Source organism: Gallus gallus, chromosome 4 (assembly GCF_016699485.2).
Source record: "Gallus gallus isolate bGalGal1 chromosome 4, bGalGal1.mat.broiler.GRCg7b, whole genome shotgun sequence".
Taxonomy (NCBI): domain Eukaryota; kingdom Metazoa; phylum Chordata; class Aves; order Galliformes; family Phasianidae; genus Gallus; species Gallus gallus.
The window spans coordinates 61,304,123-61,327,897 of record NC_052535.1 but is presented as its reverse complement, the minus strand read 5'-3'; the positions used below and the strand labels follow the sequence as shown (position 1 = coordinate 61,327,897).

At 40.5% G+C, this 23,775-nt stretch overlaps 1 protein-coding gene across 4 annotated transcripts in view; it reads left to right on the top strand.

The window, feature by feature from the left end:
* Positions 1–12,861: 12,861 nt before the first annotated feature.
* Positions 12,862–23,775, top strand: part of FAT1 (FAT atypical cadherin 1) — a 100,630-nt gene continuing 89,716 nt past the window's right edge. The window contains exons 1-2 of one of the 4 annotated variants that reach the window (XM_015285559.4): positions 12,862–12,876; positions 20,325–23,612. In XM_015285559.4, the coding sequence (XP_015141045.2) occupies positions 20,345–23,612 (3,268 nt within the window). In that variant the 5' untranslated portion in view covers positions 12,862–12,876; positions 20,325–20,344. Of the gene's footprint in view, positions 12,877–13,735; positions 13,846–14,237; positions 14,340–20,324; positions 23,613–23,775 lie in introns of those variants that run through there. The other 3 variants (XM_040699960.2, XM_015285560.4, XM_040699959.2) reach the window with 3 other exon arrangements.

Sequence of the window (23,775 nt, the reverse complement as noted above, 5' to 3'; positions counted from 1 at the left end):
TTGCAGAGTAGCTACCAAGAGTACATAGAGTCACCACAGTTTCCACTGTTTGGGTTCAGGTAGAGCACCAGCTGTAACAGCTAAAGAGAGCATAGCAACATGCAGTTAATTCTGATGCTGTCTCGCATAAAATTTTAATTATTTTTGTTCTGACTTCATTAACCTACTTTTTATACGTCAGTATTTTACAACTAATAATTTAAAATACGGCCCTCAGGTACTCTGTGATCTTGGCATCTAGAAATTGAAGTAATTTAAAAATGGGACTTGAGAATGTTAATAAAAGGTCTCCTTTGTGTTGCTCTTCCTTGGGTATGAAATGAACGTATTAAAACCTTCTAACCACAGAAACTCAATGAAGGTCTGAAGTAAGCAGTGTTTATATAGTAAAGCAAGATTACATAGACTCCTAGCACTGTATTTTGAGACAGATCTGTGATACGATTCATATGACTCTTCTACACTAAAATGACTTAATTAGAGGTATAGTTTTGCTACATCTTTTACTTTTCTCTTTTAAAATAAATAAAGCTCAAATACTCAATAGTGTCAATGGCACACCACTGGAATGTATTTACTTTAACTAATTAGCCAACAAATTTAAAAGTTCATTTTTTAATTTTTGTTCTGTATGTTCAGATAAAGAAAATGCTCCAAATGTGAGCTTTGCTTACACAGTTAACTTTTTTTTATTCTACATGATCCCTAAAAGTATTCAAGAGTCTTACACTGTGCTTACAGTACATTCATGCAGATTCTAATAACAGCAATGAAGAAGTGAATTTCATGGCCATGGATGTAGAAAGAACAACACCATGAGAGAGAATGAAATAATCCAACTGGAACTGGACATCTCATTCACTTTTAGGATCTTCTTGTTCCTACTTGTCATAGCCAAAAAACTCAATTTGATGAAGTAGATGGAATACATCAACCCAGATGTGATTAAAAAGACCAAATAAAATCTACTTACACAGAGGAAAATATCAGTTCTATAAGCCAAGACAGACAACGAGGCTAACCAGTTAATCCACAACAATAACTCCTTTTGGGACCACCGTCTGTCACAGTTATGGTAATTTAACAATAACATTTGTGTTTTGAAATTGGTTTCAAAACATCCCTCATCAGCACTCTGTTTCCTTCCAGTTAATTCATCTGTCGTAAGTCTTTTCTACACCTGGGTGGCAGAGATCATTGAAATCACGGGGAGACCATTTTTAGCACTTCAGGATATAGATAATTTTCAAGTTCTATTTAGCATTACTTTTCCAGTCATTCTCATATTACTATCTGGAAACAGACATTACAGCAGAACTCACGGAAAGTTATTTCAAGGAGCAGCCAACCCTGAAATTCTTCATGTGAGCAGTTTAAGGACATAAACTGTTCAATTTTAAAAATATCTAGTAAACATTGATTTATCTCAGAATCTCTGGCCTGCAGTGTCAGCCTCTCCCTTAAATGTTTTAAAAGTAACTGGTTACAATCCTTCTGAGCCAATATCAAAAGTCTCTGGTGTCAGTGTTGTGACAACAGTTAGGCTACTGACAGTCCTTAGTCTTTAGTGTTATTCCTTATCTTAGTCCTCTCTAGCTGAACGGCACCATCTCACTGCTAAGTATTTCTTGCCAAAAGTTTCTAACTGTTGCTTACACAACACTAAGACACATACGCACTAAGGAGACTTTGGAGCAGGATTTTCTGTAGTTTCTGTAGGGGGAGAAAAAAAAAAGTGTTTTTTTTTTTTTTTTTTTTTAAAAAAAAAAAGCACCTTCATTCCTGACACATCCCTTGTAAAAGCATGAGGGGTGTGGGAGAGTATACCTGTATGTGTCTTTCTATTATTGCTCCAATTTCAGAACATATACTAACTAGTGAAAGGGTCACCATGGTATTAAGAAGCCAAACAGAATGTTTACTTAATAGCAGAATAAAGTGCATACACAAATAAACCATGGATGTCATGCTTAGAATAGACCATATTACCCAGTCTAGCTTGAAGAAATATTTCAGGAATTTAACCAAAGGGAAAAAACAGTTATAAAAAGATCAGTCATTGGCTATGTTCCATTGTAATAACTGCCTGTTTCACAACTGAAAATCTGAAAGATGTCTTCCTAGTGAATAAATTCTGAGAAAGATTTCTTTGGGATTGCAGGTAATGTATTTTTTTCCCCCAAATTTGTTTTAATTAAAAAAGATAGTCTGTACTTTTCTACAGAATTGTAAACATTTTTTGAGCATAAATTTTGCTAGGGGTCCAGTTCTGGAACTGTTGCTTATGGAAGCGGTTTTCTTCAGTGGTAGTTACAGAATTTCTCCTTAGATTTAACTAGGTATATTATAAAATAAATAAATAAACATTACATGTAGTAATCTATGAATAGACTGACAAAATGAAGCCCTTGATCTACAGAGCACACGTGGAGGCAAAGCAGTACAGGCTTCATTCTATTGCTATTATGCACATACTATCTGCCTTTTCATGCAGATAAAATGTTAGTCTAATGGCAAAGTCTCTAGAAGTACCTATTTTTCTCTTCTGAAATTTTAAATGGGTATTGTGTTGTTTCTGCATCCTAAATGCAAATCTATGCAGAAGTAGATTAATCCACAAACAAATTTCACACAGCCAGCAAGGAGTAGAAGGTAACCTCATTTAGCCTCCACTGAAATGGGTCAACTTCAAGCCAGTGACCTGGCAGTGAAAAATCCATTCTCATTCCCTTGAGCATCCATCATCTCAGATAGCCTTTTTACTCTGCAATTATTTATTTCCACTAAACTCAAATGTCCCCAGTGATGCTTGGTAAGATACAGGCAATTTAACTTTTATTTTTGATATTTCATCAAAATACAGAAAACTCTTTCATGATCAGAGCTTTTATTCTTCTGTGCAGTGAACTTTGCAATTAGAACACAATTGTAGAAAACACGAGAGAGGAAATACAGTCCATTTTGTGTAAAGATATGCAAGAAGAACGCTTTAATCTGAACTGAAGGTAGCAGTCAATATTGACACATATTTAAATAAGGACAAGATCTTCACAGCACATTTTAAGAATACTCTGCAGTTACCAGGATGCAATCAAGAAGTGCTCTTATAGCCGCTGTAACTTATTTATGGAGGATCATTTTCCAATAACCCCACATGACTGAAAACATCCATTTTCATCAGAAAGTCCAGGTGAACTATATCAAAATAATTTTTATAAGTACTGTCATTTATGCAGTAACATAATTTCACAGTCCTTGTCATCAAGCAGCCTAAGCAGTTAGTTTAACAGTATCTTGGACTGTCTAAATGAAATAAAATGAGAAGGCTTGTATACAGTAATACATAAAGTTTATATAACGTAGTTTCTGTGTGTCCCCCCCCCCCCCCCCCCCCCCCCGCCCAGTAATGAAATACAGAGATAACAGGAATATTTCAAGTACTTGAGTTAAAAACTTAGCTCCTGCCAGCTCAAATGTAGTTACTTATTGTATATACAAAGTTAGTCCATTCCTGTGAAAGCAATGAGTCTATTCCAACATGCATTTTCCTTCCATTTTGTAAATGATTATGCAAGAGTTATAGCAGTCACTTCATGAGACACAAACAATTGATTTTAATTCCCTGACATATCTCAGTTCTGACAGGGGTGATAAATTCTTGCATTTATTTTATCTGATTTTCTTTGCATTGTAAATTAAAAAAATGCTAGTGTGAAAATGTTTCTATCTGAATACATCCTTTCCTCAACATTGTTTCATTTGAATAGTGTCTTAATGATTTCAAATATAAACAGGCAGTGATGGGCTTTACAGCAGAGAAATGGTTAAAAAACCTGGATGTGCTGGACTTACAGAAGGAAAGTTTCAAAACCAAAGCCTCTTGAAAAAGACCTCCTATTTATACTGAGGAAACATTAGGTAAGATATTCTGCTGATGCTGTGTAGATTTTCAGTAAAAGTTCAAATGAAGGTTCAGTGAATTGCCCCATTCCCGGACACATAAGATAGTGGCTGTAGTAGGAGAGAAGGCTGAACAGAGAGAAAAGTCAGTAATTTGAGAGCAAAGAAGTTATCATCAAAGCCGGCTATGATTTCTATTACTGTCATGAGATGGTAAGTACATAGAAAAGTAGTGAGACAGACAGCATTAATAGATTTATTCTTAAAACCTGATAAAAAAGAGGAGAATGAGATAGACAATACAAATAAAATGTCTGCCAAGAAAAGGCAGGATTACATATGATTTTTCTTCAAAGTTATTTCACGTGATATATTACCTTTGAAACACGAAACAAAATTTAAGTCAATGTTTTCCCTCAGTTCTTCTCTCTTACTAGACTGCTCTCAAAGTAACTGAAATACATTTTCCCATGGATATTAATTAATCAGTTTGTGTTGGATAAAATACATGCTGATATATTATTTATTTTGATCTTCAGGCAGCACATGGATTTATTCAGAATACCGGAAATGGCTTGGTAGGGTTTTTGACTCAGCAGCCTTGAACAATGTATCTGTAGTTTTATTCATAGGGATATCTAGATACATTGACCAATCAAAGAAATCTGCAAAAATTGCTTGGTACAGCAGTAAGTTTGAACATCTTAACTGAATGTTATTCCCGTAACTACTATAGTACATTTCTGAAAGTAAACACATTTCCTTCTTTCTTTTTTATTCACCATCTATTGAACTCAACCCTATCCACCTCCCTAATCTACTTTTTCTTTCCTCTTCCTCTCTCCAAGTAAGAGCTTGACTGATGCGTCCTTCCATTCATTTTGAACTAGAGTAAATTTTTCTGAAGTTAAAGAAACTGGTTTGTAGTTGAGCATAGGCGGCATACAAGTTTTATTGCATAGCTTGTTTCTGAGACACTAGCTTTATAAAAAACGTCAATATAAAATAATATAATAGTAGAGTTTTATTTTAAGGGCAATTTATGCCTGAAGGCATGCTTTGTAATTTACTGTAGGTGAACATAAGATGATATTGCAATTACAAATAGAAAAGGACTTAATATATGTCTTGTGACTGACACTTCTATACATGTTTGTGTTGTGAAAATGGGATATATTGATTCTTACTTAGATATTATTTTGATATTTTATTTTAAGGAATTGACCTTGATGTGATCCCAGTTATGTGAATATGCTGAATTCTTCAGTATATTCATTGTGTTACAATATTGGTCTCAATGAACACTTCCACAGTGTTCATTATCTGAGTAATTTACATAGTAAAGACCCTATCTGGTGTGCCATAACTCTACTAAAAATAGTATCAAATATTAAAGATAATATAAAGACTGAAACTTAAATATAAGGCACAATTGTTATAGAATATGGTGTGATAGATTCATCTTAGATGTTCGTTAAGTTTTTAATGATTTAATTCAAAAATATGAAATGATGCTGGAAAATGCAACTTTGGAAGAAAAAAAAAATTGTTGAACATATGTATTAACCTTTTTACTTTAAAGTTTGGATTTAGTAACACAACTTTGTTCATATTCCAGGAAAGAAATGAAGAAATACCAAAGCTCTGTGACAAGGATGGTGATGGAAACCCAGATCAGGTAGAGTACCAAGTGGAACAATGTGGGACAATGAGCTTCCAAAATGGATAATAAATTTCTTTCAAGTGTACAACACTTGTTTGGCAATCAATCCCAATACTATTAAAATGAGATCAAATCATCAGTAAAAAACAGGAATCTTCACAGTGATGAAATCCGAGGGCTCAGAGCCCAGAGTAAAAGAGATATACATACTTATACACACAAAGGACTAAATATTGATGAGTTCTACAGGTGAGCACCAGGTTCTCAATTCAATATTTTTGAAAGTCCTAAGCTTAATTATTAGTCTAGATTAATAGTAGCAGAAGGACTGGATATAATATTTCATACTACTGAATGAAACAACAGGCCTTAGTGATAGTGGAAGACAGCTTCCTGGAAAGCAGCTATCAGCTTTACAAAATCCTGAAGCCATCTAGGTTTTTACCTACTTGGATTTGCAAATTCCTGAACCAGGACATAACCAGAGATTAATTAAAGATGGGGAAGTAAGTCATACATGAGGCTTACAACACTGTAGACACCAGCTCAATCAAAATCTCTTTTGGCTCTATAGCAAATTGAATTCAATTAGGTTCTAGAATTATATGCTACATACATGTTAGTGCTGTAGATTTATAAGCAGTGACTCTGAAAGTAATGTTTATGAAAGGACGAGTGACCACAATAAAAGGAGCAGAAGCTTTTCCTTCTATTTTATGACCTGAAGAATTTTATAGTAATTCAAAGTACTATAGTCTAGCATTAATAATTCTAGACTAAATTAAAACTGGGCTACCATTCTGTGTTGTGTTCTGCGAACACTAAGGAAGTCCATGAATTATGCAATGATCAGCCTTATTCTTGGTGTGTATTAGTAGCAAGGACGCTAAGGCTATTTTTGTCTACATTTCTTCAGATCTTGGCTTCAGTCAGAATAGAGTTAACTTTCTTCCTAGTAGGTGGTATGGTGTTGTGTTTTGGATTTAGGATGAGAATAATAATAACATACCCATATTGTAGTTGCCTTAGAGCAGTGTTTGCACAGAGCTAAGGACTTTTCATCTTCTCACGCTGTCTGCCAGTAAGATCTGGGAGCACGCAAAGAGCTGGGAGGGGACAGAGCCATGACAGTTGATCCAGACTGGCAAAGGGACAGCCCATTCCATATGATGTCATGATGAACTATAAACTGGGGGATCCGGCCCAGGAGAGCAGCCTCTGCTTGGGGAGTGGTTGAGCATTTGTCAGAAGGTGGTGAGCAGTTGTGTTGTGCATCACTTGCTCTGTTCATTCTTTTGGTTGTTACTGTTTTCCCATTTGTTTATTTTTATTTCTTCTTTTTTATTCATATTAAGCTGTCCTTTTTTCAGCCCACGAGTTCTTTCACTTTTCAGATTTCTCCCCCACCCCACTGCTATGAGTGGGGAGTAAACATCTGTGTGGTTCTTAGCTGCCTGCTGAGTTAAACCACAACAAACATCAGCTCTTCTTTCACTTCATTCAGACCTATGCAATACTAACAATCTCTTAAAACTTTAATTCAGTGAATTTCACCCAGCTTTGGGAATAATGGAACCCGAAGGACTAATTCCAGCTACTCAAAACCCAGGAAATTTTGTTGCCTATTTATAACCATCTTTTAGCACAATGATATATTAACATCTTCTGGACTCCAACATTTTTTGTTCTGAAATCCAAAGTTTCAGTTTGTTTTTTTTTTTTAATTTACAGCTAATGATACAGCTCAAGAAAACAGGGGGTTTTATACTCAAAGGAGAGCAGATTTCATTCACCTCTTTTTGTTCACTAGAGAGAGACTCCCCAGCATCCTTCTTCCTTCAACACTATGAAAATTTAAATCAACTGGGCAGTAATCTCTTTATTTTTCATTTTTTCCTAGACCAGCCTTTTTCCCATTCTTTTGCCTCCTAGAAAATACTGCATTCACGTAGACACTTGACCCTTTTTTTTTAATACAAAGCTCACACTTAGTCTTGAATAGATTTGAATTATCAATGCCTAAATATAGAAAATGTATATGAGGACACCCAAATACATTCCATCTTTGGGAACACTGAAGATAAGTGGGGTGCTTCAGTTTGATTTTCCACACACCAGCACAAGCCATTCCACTAATTTATCTCTAAATCTCAAATCAAAATACCAGGATTGTCCATAACCTTGTAGCTGGTTTCATTCCAGTTCACCAGTAGAGCACAAAGAAAAGTAAACACCATGAAAGCAAACTTCGCTTAAGGTGTGTTTTTGATAATTTATTATGTGGATTTAAAACAGAGTCTATTTGACTAGCTCTTAGCCTGAGACAGGTTGGTGAAGAAAAGTGTCATGTGGAAATGGGTCTCATTTCTGAAGGGAAGCAAAAATGCTTCTCAAAACTTGACATACACAGAGGCAAATCATAGGGTCAAAATGCTGTAAATATGAGGGTGCCTGGCTTACTTTTATTTAGGGAATATACTTATTATTCTTGCTACTTTAATAATAGTGATAATAATATGCATCTTTTCCAGATCAGCTTTCTCTGACTGTTAAAAAGCTCAAAAAACAGCCATTCAAGTATTTGGTTGTCCTGCCTGCAGCCCTCACTGAAAAACCAGCTCTACATTGAAGCATTAGATAATATTTTAAGTATTTCCTCTTTTTTTTTTTTTTTTTTTTCCTTTCTAGAGCTGCCCCAGGCTTTCTCTACTACAGCATTATGTGTGCATTTAATGGATGTCCACATATAGCTGTAGCTCATATGTCTAAGGATTGAATAGCCTCAGTAAACTTTTTAGGTTCACAGAGCACACAAGGGATTGTCAAGGAGCCGAGATTATCTAGCATTTGATTATACCAATGCTGATATATGACTATTATTTTGACATTGCAGCTTTGAAAGTCTTGAAAAGTACTATGAAAGAGTACCTAATAAAATAGTCAATGTTATTTTACACTGTAAGAACTCTCTAGGGTAAGAAAAGAAAGTAAGTCAATAAAAATAATTAAACCATGAAAAGATGAATATTCTTGCTCGTATTTTATCAGGTAAAGAGATGCATTCAAAAGCAATTCTAAAGAATTTCAGAAGGTTTGAAAAAAATTGGTTTAGGAAGAAGTCCAACACTCTCTCAAATGTGCACCTTATACAAACTAATTCATTTTTTCCCCTCTAAATACAAGTGGACAGGGGGGAGGGGAAGTGGACAGGTCTGGTTCAACTCAAAGTTGCAGAGAACAGAAGAATGGCCAAAATGAATGGGCTGAATTGTTTTTTATTTGTCAGGTCTGCATTTACAGGGAAAAAAAAAAACCTAGGATGGTTGAGTATACAACCTTTACTGTACGATAGGGAGAGGACGACTACAGGTTGCTTTTCTTTTTTCTTTTTTTTTCCGCAACAACCAATTGAGATGCATGGGAGGTCTTCCCAAAGTGCTGTTTTAAGAAATTGAGGCTAGATAAGGAAAAGGATGACTGGAGCAGAGCTTCTACTTATTAGCCTCCTTCTCCCTTTCTAAATGAGATTTATATAGGGTATAGGCTCTGTGCTAACTTTTTGTATAGAAAAGAATTTTATTCTTACTGTAAAACAAATGTCAGATCGGTTCATATTTAACTGACCGAGAACTTGCTTGAAACTGCTCCTGACCCCATTACTGAGAAGATGTGTTTGCCCTCTGCCACAGAGGCTCAGTGTTTATGGGCTCTTGATTACCCCTGAGTCACAGACTGCAATTGTGTTCAGGAGTGATTTGGTTTGCTGTTTGTTGGTTTTTGTTGTTGTTGTTGCTTTTTTAAAGCTGCACTTGGTGTAACAATTGTAACTGTCTCTTTCTCATAGAGACTAAGCCATAATTATCCTTGCCATTACTGTCCTCTGAGAAGGAGCAATTCAAAGTGATTGTTTCAGTCTTTAAAGCTTTATGTAGCTGAAGTCCCTACAAGTTGAGATTAACTTCTCTTTTCCAAAACAGGAGCTGAGAGATCAGTCCAAAGTACTTGAGATAGCTTTCCCTGTGTGAGTATCTGGGGCTGGAGAACACCTGTGTTCTGTATTTACTTCCTAATTATTAACTATAGTTCATATATATATATAGTTCATATATCAGCTCCTGCTTATTAAATATATGGCAAACAGGTTGAGAGCTACGATGCTAAGCTTTGAGGTAGATTAGTGAGAGGACTGTTAGTGCCAAAATGCCTTACAGGTAGATGATAATGATGACTGAGAGGGAATGTAACTTCTGATTGTCTTATTTTTTTACTGCAAGGGTTCCCAGATACAACAGTTCAGTGGCAGTTTCATACCAGTTTTCTATTCCAGTTTTTTAGAGCTAAAACCAAACTTGAAGGATCTGTTTCTCTTCAAAGAAAACTATACAATCCAAAGAATTATTATTCTTCTTATTATTTATTAACAGTCAAGCTAAAACTTGTTTCAGGTTAAGTGGTATCATAAGAGCAAGAAAATGTTAGTAGATCATAGGGAGCACCAAGTCTAGAACATATTTTTCCACAATGACTGTGAGACTGGAAATTTACCACAGGAGCACAAAGTGCCCCAGGCACTGAAGTATGATTTCAAGTATTCTCTTTCATAACTGTCCCTTAGGTTAGCACAATGCATAACTATGCATAAAATATAGGAATTTTCTTTAGTACAACCTATCAAAAACTACTCTAAGATTTACCCTTACATTTGTAACAATGATCATAATAGCTTTATTGACATATTTTGAAGAAAAAAGAGTGGAGGAAAATATGAAAATGGAATATCAGGAAACTGTTACCAGAGTGACTTTGTCAATACTATTCATGATATTAGAGTCTTGTTTCAGAAGGTAAAATTATATCTATCAAGAAGACTTAAGAACACACCTGCTTGGACATCTTGGCTCCAATGCTTTATCTGAAGTGCTAAGACTGCACATTTGATAGAGTGATAGCACATCCCTTTATTCTTCATCAAAATTACTTACTATCAGCGTAACATGAATATAGTAAAAAATCTAAATCAAAAGTCCCTCTATTTATCTTTACCGGCTACTTTTGAGAGTTGTTCCTGTCCTACATGTGGGAGGTGAGTGTGATAAACTACTGCTGCTCCTCTTCAGGCACTGAGGGCTGAAGTTTAGCAGTAAACAACATGCTGCTCTGGCCTTTCATTGCTTACCTCACAAATCAGCTGCAATATGACCATGAATCTGAATGATAGATAATGCTATACTCTGTACTATTAAAAGTGTGGTTTACAGTTGTTTCTATTCCTAACCTATAAAACCTTTAAAACATTCCCTTTTCTAGTTCTTTTCAGTAAAGCTACTTTCAGTGCTGTTCAGTTAATAAAAATCACTTTGAAGCAGTCTTCACAGAAGGAAAGATCATCTGGCCCAGTAGCACTTGGATAAGGACTTAGTATAATTCCATTTAGGGTCTTCAAAAAGTACCTCAGAGATACTCAGCAAATCAATCAGCTGTGTCTGTTGTGGAAATCTACAATGCCAGAGAATTTTGACATTAAACTTTCCAGACAGGTTCACTCAAAGCAATCATTCCCAGGGTGAAATGTCTTGCGTGTATTATTTGGAAATGTACTTAGTACTTCTATACTGTGATGTGTATCTGCTCTTCTAAACACAGTGCACTGTGTGCTCATTTGGCTGGTAGGTCTCAGTGGTGTATACTGTAGGAAACAACAATCCAATATCTTCAGAACTCTGACTTTTGGAGGAAGGCCATGACTTTAAGGTCCTTATTGATAAATAGTGTCATAAAATAAGATTTTACCTTCTGAGAATCACAGTGTGCTTTGCAAACTTAGTATTTCTCTTTCTCAGATAAGCAACTTCTAAAGCTATTTCTGTAGTTCTCACAACATCTCATAAACCCTGCTGTTAGGACTGGCACAGCACTGCTTTCAGTTGACCTTATCTCTCCGCAGTGCCACCTGAACCACATGTGATGGGTTGGGGATTACTCTGAATGAGGGAGCACCACTGTACGAATATATATTGCTTGATAGTGCTTTATTATTTTTGAGAAGCCACTGCCTTTTTTGGGGGGGGGGGAGGGGGACAGGGGTACATAGGAAATCATTTGCTGTGTCTTAAAAATGCATCTCCCCTCAGGAAAAGGGAAGGCGACAAAAAGGAAAGGGAGGAAGGGGAGAAGAAAATGAAAGGGAAAACGGAAAGGAAAAAAAAAAAGGGGAGGAAAGAAAAAGGGAAGAAAGGAAGGAGTGGGGGAAAAGGATGGGGTAAAAAAAAAAAAGAAACGGGTGGTAAAAAGAAAAAAACGGAGGAAAAATGGGAAAGGGGGAAAAAGGAAAGGAGAGGAAAAGGGAAAGAGGGAAAAAAGGAAAAAGGAAAAGAGGGGAAAAAGGAAAAGGGATAGAAGAAGATGATGAAAAAAACAAATAGAGAAAGGAAAGGAGGGAAAAAAAGTGGAAAACGGGGGGAGGGAGGGGGAGCCACTCCAGTTTTAGCACGGCTGGGCGAAAGCGGGCTGTCCTCTTGCTCAGCCCTCTCGGAGTTGCCCGTTCATTCCAGTGGCTGTGTTCCGGCAAAGGAGCGGCCGGGCGCTGTGGCGGCGGAGCCAGCGGGCCCCGAACAGGCAGAAAAATAGAGCCCCGGGAAAGAGGCCGGGAGCGGAGGGGACGCCTCGCCGCGCCTCACCTGCAGGCAGCCGGGCCCAGGTGCGCGGCAGCGGCCCCGCGCGGAGCCGTGGCGACGCGGCGAGGGGATGCGAAGCGAGGAGGGAAGGAGGGGAGGTGCTCCGGGATTGGGGTCTGGGAGGGCCGGCCGGAGCGCGAGAGAAGGGGGAGAGGGAGGGAGGGAGGGAGGCGGAGGAAACGAGGAGGGAGGGAGCAACGAGCCATCGGAGCTTTCCCACTCACTCTCTCCGCTGCTCAACTCCTCAACTCTGCGGTTCTTTGCCTGGACATGTCTTGAGAAAGTTGGATCTCTCATTTCGCCTCCAATTTTTCCTTTTTTTTTTTTTTTTTTTTCCTCTCCCCCCCCTTCTTCCCTGCTCGTCTCTTTTTCCTCCCGCTGGAGCCGGAGCCGCGGATGGCCGGCAACCGGAGCACCGCGCTGTGCCGGCAGGGCCGGGCGCTGCGCTCCCTGCGCGCAGGGGCCGCGCTGAACTCCGGGGCCGCGGGCAGGCGCTAGAACTGCACGGGCAGCGGGGCTGTGATCGCTGCTTCTTCGAAGGACGGCAAAAACAGGGAGGGTAGGGAGAGGGAAGTGTGTGTGGAGATGAATTGAGCTGGAGCGGACTTTGAGAGGAGAGCGCCGAGTCCAGCTGGTCTGGTGAGTTCTTTGTTTAATGAGTTTGTCGGCAGCAGGATGCTCGGGAAGGTGGTTTTCGTGAGCCTTGGTGCTACAGTGAGCGGCTTTTAACGAAAAGGCTGAGGCTGTTTGCGCTTCAACCCGTAGATATCGCAGTTTGAAACTGTAGCATACCTATGTTCCTGCATATATGCGTACACACACGCACACGTGCATGTCTGTATCTCTGCACACGGAGCTGACCCGAGCTGTTCGCACCTGGAGCCAGAGGCAGTGCAGCACCGACCCGCAGCCCTGCGCGTACCGCTGCCGACCCAGCGCAGAGTAGCGCGGGCCGGGCTCGGCCGCTCCGTGCCGGGCTGCCCGCCGGCGCCGTGCCGGCTCCGCGCGCTGCGCTGCGCTGTGCTGTGCCGTGGCGCCCCCTGCCGGCCGCCGCCGAGCTGCGCCTGGGGGCTGGGGGCTGCCGCGGCGGCCCCGGGAGTGCGTGCGGGGGCTGCGGGGAGCGGAGCCTCCTCGCCGCGGCCGGCGCGTTCTGAGGGGCCGCTTCCTTCTGATCTCCAGCTGCGGGGCGCGCCGGGCTCTGCTAACAGAGCCCTCCCCCCCGGCAGCTGGTTTTATTTATTTATGCGGCTCATAAAAGCCGTGTCGGGGCTAATGTGCCCCCGCCGGCTTCACCCGCCCGCAGCCGCGAGCCCGCTGCGCCGGGATTCCCCGGGCAAACGTTTGCTGGCTGTGAAGTGCCATCATTTATTAACGAGCGGAGAACTCTCCGAGGAACGTTTGGCAGCGTTTAACGTTGGGCCGGCCGGTAGCGCTCCCCTGAGCGGAGTGGGGCACCCAGACTCTGTGCCGAGGGTTGGGACGGAGCCGCCGCCGGGGAGGGTGGGTGAAACGGGCGGCGCCGCACTCGCTGCCTCCGGCGCCGCTCCTGCCCTGTAAGCGGCCGTCCGCTGGGGCTGCGGTAGTTACGCGGTTGCTGGCGGTGAGGAGGTAGGACCTTGGGCTCTGCCAACGGCTCAGCCCCGTAGTGATGCCGCCTGTTTTCGGTGTATTTTGGTGGTGTCCCTCGCGGTCCCTTCCAACCCCCGCGGCCGAGCTCTAGCTTGCCAAAGTTTCCCAGTCGCCTTCCTCAGCACTTTCTTATACTTGAAAGCGCCGTTGTCCCCGTCGCCCCTCCCGGCGAGGCTACGGCCGGAGGTGCCGCTCCCGTCTGTCGGCGCTCAACCCAGCCCCGGGCGGGGCGGACTCGGGGTGCGGGGCTGCCGTCGTGTACGCGGCCGCGGAACGCCGCAGAAACGAGTTCCGGAGCCGCCGCGGTCCGGTGCGGCGGAGGAATACGGCTCCGGGGGGCGCCGCTGCGTGGAGGGGCGGAGGGCAGCAGCGTGGAGGGCGGGCGGCGAAGAAAGGAAAGCTGCGCGGTGAAGGCAGCATGCTGGGCTGGGCCCGGCCAGCGTTCCCGGCCCGAAGGCACTGAGCGCGGTGAGGTGGGGGTTGGGAAGTTGTGAGAAGTTTGGTGCGGGGCGGCTGGGACGAGAGCGGTGGTGCTGAGGACGAAGCTGGGAGGGGAGTTGGCAACAGGGTAGCGGGCGAGAGGCTGGGGCGGGGGGAGCCGGCCGGGCCGGGCCCCGGAGCCCCGCTGCGTGCTCGTGGCAGCCGGCGAGGCTGGAGCGGGAGGCGCGGCCGGGACGCAGGCGGCAGGTTGCTCGGAAGTTCTGTCGAGGAAAAAAAAGAAAAGGGTGGCGATAATATCCCCCCCCCTTCCCCAAGGCAAGGTGTCTGTCTTCGTCTGCGTTCAATGGGCCATTGTGAGCTTAATTCCCCCGTGAACCAACGGGAGCGGTTCGCGGCGGAGAAATGTCCCGGGGTGGTGCTGGCCCTTTGTTTGCACTTCGCCCGGCGTCCCTCGTTGCTTTCCTCCCGCATTCCCCCGAGCGATAAGGAACAAGGACGCGGCGCTCTCCCTTTGCTCTGTGCTGCTCACAGGGAACGGAGCGCTGTTTGAGGGTGGCAGTCAGAGACGGCGGATCGCCCCATTGGCAGCACCCCCTGGTTGTAAACTTTATTTTCTTGGCGGGAGGAGAATGCGTTAAGACATTCCGAAGTAATTCGGGCTTCCTCCAAGTGGCTTCCCTGCAGTTTAAAAACTTAGATGTGAGTTGCTCCTGGGTGTTGCATGGGAAACAGGAGACTCGCATCTATTACCCAGTCTGTCTGCTGCGTGTTTCCTATGTACCTGTCGAAACACGTGGAAATGCTCAGCTGTTTAGTCAGTGAAATGCCTCATTTCAATGCTGAAACGACTTTATTTCAGAGGGTTTTGTTTGTTTTCTGAAATCCTGAAAACTTAGGGCACTGGAATGTGAGCTCCAGTAGTACAGCAGGCTCCTGGGTTGATAACTCAGTATGAGAAAGGAACTTATATGGCTAAGTTATCACTGGTTTCAGTAAAAGCAAGCAAGAAAAAAATGTCTGTAAAATCCCACGGATTTGTGTCTTTTATTGGGGTTTTTTTTGCCTTTTTTTTTTTTTTTTTTTGTTAAAGCTGAGTGTTGGCTCAGTAAAACTGGTTTTGTCCTCTTGAATTTTAGTGTCGTGAAATTTTGGCTGCTCTTCTTGATTCTTAAGGATCTGCTTTCCTTGTACAATGGGAGAGCTCAGTACAAGATACACTACTCGCTGTCGTATGCAAATAGTCACAGTTCTCAGTGTGAAACCATCTTAGTCAATGTCTTTGCGTGCTGCCTGAATACAGCGGCTGTGTTTTCCTTTTAACGGCAGAGATCTCGACTGCATTAATCAAAGCACCTCATGAGATTAACTCCTATGGTGGTGAATGTAAGCATGAAACTCTCTGGAGTTCAGTCACAAGTTGAAACTGTTAGATTAATCTCTACGGCAGTGTACATTTTTGGAATAACTTACCAGCTTTACGAATACAACACTCCTATATGCTTTCATCATGTGTTGCTTTTCTGTCTGCCAGCACACAGAAACCCCTCACTGGTGTCTCTCTTCCTCCTCCCAAAAATAAAAAGCCCTAAGAAACTTCTTCAGTGTTGATTTAGAAAGAGAAGTTTTACTTCTAAGTTTTAACTGGAAGTTTAAAGATGTTGAGGTAGTTAAACTTGGCTTTTTTTTTTTTTTTTTCTGGTGGGGCTACATGAATAATTACTTTTAAACAGTGGAAAGAAGGTGTAACTGTAGAGTTGTACAGCTCACAGAGTCTCATGACCTCCCCTCCACTGCTACAATAGACGCCCTGTCATAACGGTTTAATTACTGCAGTAATAACTTTTCACACTGTATTTGTATCAGATGGCATTAACTCGCACATGCTGATCAAAACTGACTTTAAATTGGTGATGTTTTGATGAGTAGACACATCTTACTGTTAGGACAATTGCAAGTTAGAGAAGCTGATGCACGTGTGTCAAAAAACATAGAAAGCAACACCAAAGTGCTACTGCATTTGTTAAAAGTCAGTGGCATCTTTCAGAAGGCGATCACTGTAGCAGCAGCACCTCTTCTAGTGCTCTCTGGTGTTTCCCAAGCTCAGTGTTAAAGCCATGCATGGGGTTGTCATCTGCCAGTGTAGGCGATTTCGCTTTGTGTTGTGGACTGGACTGGCTGGCCTTGGGGGTAGGAGAGGAAGAGCAGTGGCACCAAGGCTTATCCTGACAGCCTGCTTGGCCCAGTTTAGGGTCTTTTTCCACATGTGATTTCTAGGTGATCGGTGTGGATAACTCCTGCAATGTATCCTGTTAGTACCTTGTGTAGAAGTTAGAGCTTGTTTTGCCTGTTTGGCATGTTTCTGTTTTACTCTGTTTGCTGCTTAAAGTTACAAATCTATGTACTGCAAGCATTCTAAGAGAAACAGGCATATATAAGACTGGGAGCTTATCCAGATTTTCTGCATTTGTAAGTTTTCAATCTGAGGTCTGCCAGCCCTGCCAGTTTCTCTTCTTCTGTTGTCTTTATCATGAAGATGGTGCATATTGCTAAGTTGTCAGTATTTTTTCGCATTTCAAATTATCTTAATGAGTTAAATCACATTGTTAATGTAGTGGCTAATAAAACTATCAGAGGTTTCCCTACAGTGAATATATGTATAAGTAGTGGTCCTTCCAAGTAGGATATCAAAGTTCATTGGAATGTAGCATTCCAGAACAAATATGATGTGCTTCTTATAAACCTAGGGCTATGGTGTTTGTTAAGCAAACAGTTCCATTATGTCTTGAAAATGGATGCAGAAAATCTTGAAGTGGTGATACTCCAAAGATTTTAAAAAAATAAAAAATAAAAAAAATAAATGAGGAGTTTCAAGTGTAGTCCAGCTGAAATGTTTGTGAAATCCAGTTATGCTGGCTTACTGTTATGAGCCATCTGAGTTTCTATCTAACACATAAGCACTTTATGTCAATGTCATACTTTCCCTTAGTAATTAACTGTCTTTGCATTTTTTTAATACTTTGGATGTTTATGATAATCCTGGTTGAAGAATTTTTGGTTCCTGGTAACTCTGCAAATTATTACATGAGATGGGAGAAGTGAAATGTAGCAAACATCTAACTTACTTTTGTGTAATGTACTCCACTGAGCAACTGAATTGAGGGATGCTATTAAGCTGTAGGTTGTGACTCAGCAGACCTTGGAATTTGCTGCTACAAAATGGACCCTAACTGGTGGTTGCATTAATAGCCTGCCTGTTGCCAGCTCTGAGCAGACTCTACTTGCAGTTATTACAGAAAATAAGCAAAGAGTACTTAAGGTATTACAGAACAGGAAAATATTTATGTAATAGTAAAACCTACGCATGTGTTCAACTTAGAATTTTAATGAAGAACTTGGGAATCTTAGTGCAGTCCATTGCATCACAGTCAAATGTGCCTGAGATAAGAGGAGCAAAAGATATTAAAAAAAAAAAAAAACAAAAAACACGGACGGATAGTGTTTTACCTAATAAATACACTGATCCTGACAGCTTATTGCCAGCTGCTAGTAAGTATGGGCTGTGAGCTACAGAATGTTGTAGCACCAGAGGTGCACATACTCTCTGCTACTGAATTTTAATAGACAATAGGCCCAAAATATGTCTGGTGTGGACAAGAGTGCAAAATGAGTGGTGAGAGTTTAAGGAATTGCATGGAAGTGATTTGTGAAGAACTACTGTGGCTCTGAGAACGAGAGGTTCACAGAGAAGCATTGTGATAGGTGAGAAAGGCAGGAGAGTAACTTCTGTTTGCTTGACTGTACTCCTCCCTTGAATAGCTGCTTCCCACTACTTTTGGAAGGCTTTCACCAAGGAAGTTGGGTGGTTTTAAAACATCTGTATTTATTTGGATAGAGTGGAGCAGCTTTTGCCTGTCATGGTTGCAGGTCCCAAAACTTCCACAGTGAGAGTTGTTTCTCTTGATTACTTAAAGTGATGTAATCATTTCTGACACATCTTTTAGCTAAGTCTAATGACTTCTTAAATTGCTTGGAGTTTAGAAGTTATTGATATCAGTTATTTTCATGAAAAAAAATTACTGCAGTAAATGTTTATTTAGCAGCATGTTAAGAGAATGAAGTCCTGGAGACCCAAGTGCCTGTTTAAGGACAAAACATAGTCTAGGAAAAACAGTAGTGAGGGGAGGAATAATATTGATAATCCATTGACATGGTGGTCATTTCAACGTTGCACTCATTTGCCCTACCAAATTTTCATTCTTCCAGACCTTTTCAGTAGTGGTTCCAGCTAGTAACTTAAATTTTGTTCTTTGCTATAGCCATAGCCTTAATCAAGTAATTTAACTGCTATATTTGGAGGACAGACTACACTTTTTTTTTTCTTCCTGAAGGAAACTGACTGGTTTTTATTTTTTCTCGCAAATTTCCTGTAGCTTTGTGGGTCTGAGTTTTAAGTCCTTCTCAAACTCACTGATTTAGTAATAGCTGTGACCAAATTAGCTGCTTCTGAGGTTTTAGAGTGAATTGTTGACACAAGCAAGTTAATTTGCTGTAATTCTTCCTGGTGGGTAGAAATGGTCCATGGAATTTCAACCAATGTGATCTTTCAGGTATCTAATTGAGCAGGTAGGAATGAGGGAAGAAAGAAATAACAGAAAATGTGAGTGGTTGAAGAAAGCAACATAATTGGGATACTTTTTTTAGCTGAGATGAACAGAAGCAGTGAGGACGGGCACGGAAGAGAATGACAGTCAGAGGTAGGGAGGGGCAAAACCAGGGATCAAAGGTGGGAGAAAAGGTCAGGAAGAATGGGAGAAGAGCACAGTTCGGAATTAGTATTGATAGTTGTATGAGAGAGATCAGACAGGGAGGAAGATGCTAAAAAAGAGGTAAAGGAAAAATGTTTAGGATTTGGAAGAAGGTGAAAGGAAAGAATGTATGCTACTTAAATTAATCAGGTTAAAGCTAAATTGCTTTTTACTTGCTGGAAATAATTTTTTCTGCCAAGACTTTTTTTTTTTTTTTAAAAAAAAAAAAAAGCTTGGGCTTGTTGAGGAAGCATTCTGAAGCTTTAAGTTATTATCTGGATTTGGACAGTGAAAATTGTGGCTTTTCCTGCAAAAGATAGTGCTGATGAGGACACATCTACATGTCTGCCTTGCTGTTCTGGACTGTGTCATTTCTGGAGTGTGTTCAAAAGAATCACATCTTAATAGTTCTTCCAGTTATTTTATTAGATTGATATTCCTATAGCTCTTGATGATAAACTCTCAGATCTATTCAGGGAGAGGAATAAAGGATTACACTTCGTACCTTACTGACGGTTTTACAGCTTAGTGGTACCTGACTTTTTTTTTTTTAAGTTGTATGTACTGCTATCCAATACTCTTAAGAGGAGACTTAGAGCTGGCAAGAATACAACATGTATGGAATAATTCTCTACTTAATAACTTCTGTCTGTACTTATTACAACAGGTGCTTATAGTATATGTTGAAGAATCAAGAGAAAAATCTATCGTAGTTTCAAGCCGCATATTGCCATTTACTTCTGCATCATTGGACATAATTCATTTTACAGTCTAAGTGAAATGAGGGAGAAAAATTTTCTATCAAAAGACAAGGTTTCATACGAACTAGAGGACTGGAGTGAAAGTTCAGTACTCCAGATTCATTCAGATCAAGTTTGCTGACTTACAGTAGACAGCAGTGATATATTTTTTTCTAATAGTCTTGCTTCATGGAGTGTTTCAGATGGAGTTAATCATGTGTTCTCCTTGTATCATGATAGTAATTCTTAAATTTGGTCTTGCAGATTCTTGAGATTTTGGGGGGATTTTAATTTACCTGCCTTTGTATAACTAAGTCATGTTGAAACATTCTACAAAAAAAAAAAAAAAGGATTTAGCCTAGATATGTATATAATAGTTTTCTTCAAAGTATGAGTTTGAAATTAAGTATAAGAGTTATCTGAATAATATTTCAACATCCATAAGTCTTAACACTTCTTTCTCTTGTTTCAGGTTTCTTTGTAATTGCTGCCATGGGAAGATACTTGACTATGCTCTTGCTGCTGATGCTGCTGGTGCAGCATATTGGAAACTGTGAAGGAAATCAAATACCACATCATGCTTCACCAATGCAGTTTACACAAGCACAGTATAATGCAACTGTGTATGAGAATTCTGCAGCCAAAACTTACGTTGGGCATCCAGTGAAAATGGGCATTTATATTGTAAATCCATTATGGGACCTAAGGTACAAAATTATTTCTGGTGACAATGAGAACTTGTTCAAAGCTGAAGAATATGTTCTTGGAAACTTTTGTTTTTTGAGAATACGGACCAAGGGAGGAAACACAGCTATCCTTAACAGAGAGGTAAAAGACCATTATATGCTGACTGTTAAAGCAGTTGAAAAAAATACAAATGCTGAAACGCGCACGAAGGTCAGGGTACAGGTACTGGATACAAATGACTTGCGGCCTTTGTTTTCTCCGACATCTTACAGCGTTTCTTTGCCTGAAAACACAGCAATAAGGACCAGCATCGCAAGAGTCAGTGCGACAGATGCCGATATAGGAACAAATGGGGAGTTCTACTATAGCTTTAAAGAAAGAACAGATGTATTTGCTATACATCCTACTAGCGGTGTGGTAGTTCTAACTGGTAGGCTTGACTACTTGGACACTAAGCTTTATGAGATGGAAATTCTTGCTGTGGACCGTGGACTGAAGCTGTATGGTAGCAGCGGGATCAGCAGTATGGCAAAACTAACTGTTTATGTAGAGCAAGCAAATGAATATGCCCCTGTTATTACAGCTGTTACATTGACTCCATCAGAATCAGACAAAGATCCAACTTACGCAATTGTAACTGTAGAGGACAATGATCAAGGTTCAAATGGAGAAATAGCATCATTGAATATTGTTGCAGGTGATCCACTTCAACAGTTCAGAACAGTGAGATCTGTGCCAGGAGGTAAAGAATATAGAATCAAAGCCGTTGGTCACATTGACTGGGAGAGCCACCCTTCTGGATACAACCTTACCCTTCAAGCTAAAGATAAAGGAAATCCTCCACAGTTTTCATCTGTAAAAGTTGTTCATGTGACATCACCACGATTTAAGTCTGGTCCCGTCAGATTTGAAAAAGAGATATATAGAGCTGAAATAAGTGAATTTGCCCCTCCAAACACACCTGTGATAATGGTGAAAGCTCTACCTAGTTACCCGCATTTAAAATATGTATTTAAAAATACACCTGGCAAAGTAAAATTCAATTTAAACACTCATACTGGTCTTATTACCACTTCAGAACCCATAAAAGCACAATACTCCTCCCACTTTGAACTTGAGGTTGTGACAAGTGACAGAAGAGCTTCAGCAAAAGTATTAATTAAGGTACTAGGCATGAACAGTAATCCTCCTGAATTTACTCAGACAGCCTATAAAGCTTCCTTTGATGAGAATGTGCCAATAGGTACGAGTGTCATGAGAGTGAGTGCAAAAGATCCTGATGAAGGGGAGAATGGTTACGTGACCTACAGTATTGCAAACCTAAATCCTTTACCATTTGTGATTAACCATTTCAGTGGGATTATTAGTACGTCAGAAGACTTGGATTATGAATTGATGCCAAGGGTTTACAATTTAAGGATTCGAGCTTCTGATTGGGGTGTACCATATCGTCGAGAAGTTGAAGTTCCTGTGACTATTATTTTAAACAACCTGAATGATAATATACCTCTGTTTGAGAAAATTAATTGTGAGGGAACAATTCCCAGGGATCTTGGTGTTGGAGAACAAATAACAACTGTATCTGCCATTGATGCTGATGAGCTCCAGTTAGTAAGATACCAAATTGAATCTGGAAATGAACTGGATTTATTTAGCCTAAATCCAAATTCTGGTGTACTTTCGCTCAAGCAGTCGCTAACAGATGGCCCAGGTGCTAAAATGTCTTTTCACAGTTTGAAAATTACAGCTACAGATGGAGAAAACTTTGCAAAACCATTGTATATCAACATCACTGTAGCTACTGGTCGCAAGCTGGTCAACTTGCAATGTGAAGAAACTGGTGTTGCCAAAATGCTTGCAGAGAAGCTCCTACAAGCAAATAAATTGCACAGTCGTGGAGAAGTTGAGGATGTTTTCTTTGACACTCACTCCTTGAATATGCATACACCTCAGTTTAGAAGTACTCTCCCCAGTAGTATTGAGGTAAGAGAGGATCAACCTGTGGGCTCCAGCATAATACTTATGAATGCTACTGATCTTGATACTGGCTTCAATGGAAAGTTAGTATATGTTATCTCTGGAGGTAATGAAGACAGCAGTTTCATTGTTGATATGGAAAGTGGAATGCTGAAAATTTTGTCTCCACTTGACCGAGAAGTAAAAGATAAATATAATTTGAATGTTACTGTCTGTGATCTTGGAATACCACAGAAGTCTGCCTGGCACCTTCTAGATATAAGAATTTTGGATGCTAATGATAACCCACCGGAGTTTTTACAAGACAGCTATTTTGTGGAAGTGAGTGAAAACAAAGAGCTAGACAGTGAAATTATTCAAATTGAAGCTACTGATAAAGATTTAGGGGCTAACGGAGAAGTGAAATATTCTCTTCTTACAGATACTGACAAGTTTGCTATTAATGCTGTGACAGGAGTTGTGAAAGTTGTAGGGCTTCTGGATCATGAAGAGCAACACGTCTATTTCTTGAAAATAGAGGCTAGGGACCAACCTACTGAAGAACCTCAGTTATTTTCAACAGTTATTTTGAAAGTCTCTATAGAAGATGTTAATGATAATCCTCCTAAGTTTATTCCTTCAAATTATCATGTGAAAATTCGAGAAGATCTTCCTGAAGGAACAATTATCACGTGGTTAGAAGCCTATGATCCTGATGTAGGCCAGTCAAGTCAAGTACGATACAGTCTTTTGGACAGTGGGGATGGCACTTTTGATGTTGATAAACTAAGTGGAGCAATACGTATTGTACAAAGACTGGATTATGAAAAGAAACAACTTTATAATTTGACTGTGCGGGCCAAGGACAAAGGAAAACCCATTTCATTATCTTCTACGTGTTACGTTGAGGTTGAGGTAGTTGATGTGAATGAGAACTTGCACCCTCCACGGTTCTCTGTATTTGCAGATAAAGGCTTTGTAAAAGAAGATGCCCCTATTGGTTCCTCAGTAATGACTGTATCTGCTTATGATGAAGATGAAGGACGAGATGGGGAGATAAGGTATTCCATCAGAGACGGGTCTGGTATGGGAGTTTTTCGAATAGATGAAGAAAAAGGTAAGGTGGCTTCCTGTTCTTTATATTCTAAGTAAAATAGTATGCCAGCAAAGAGATGAGATAAGCTGACAAAGCAAACACACTGCATTGTCACTGTTGAGAGAGATGTTGTTGGGATTAAAAAGAGAAAGACAGTAATAGTACATACTGTTCTATCTGTTGC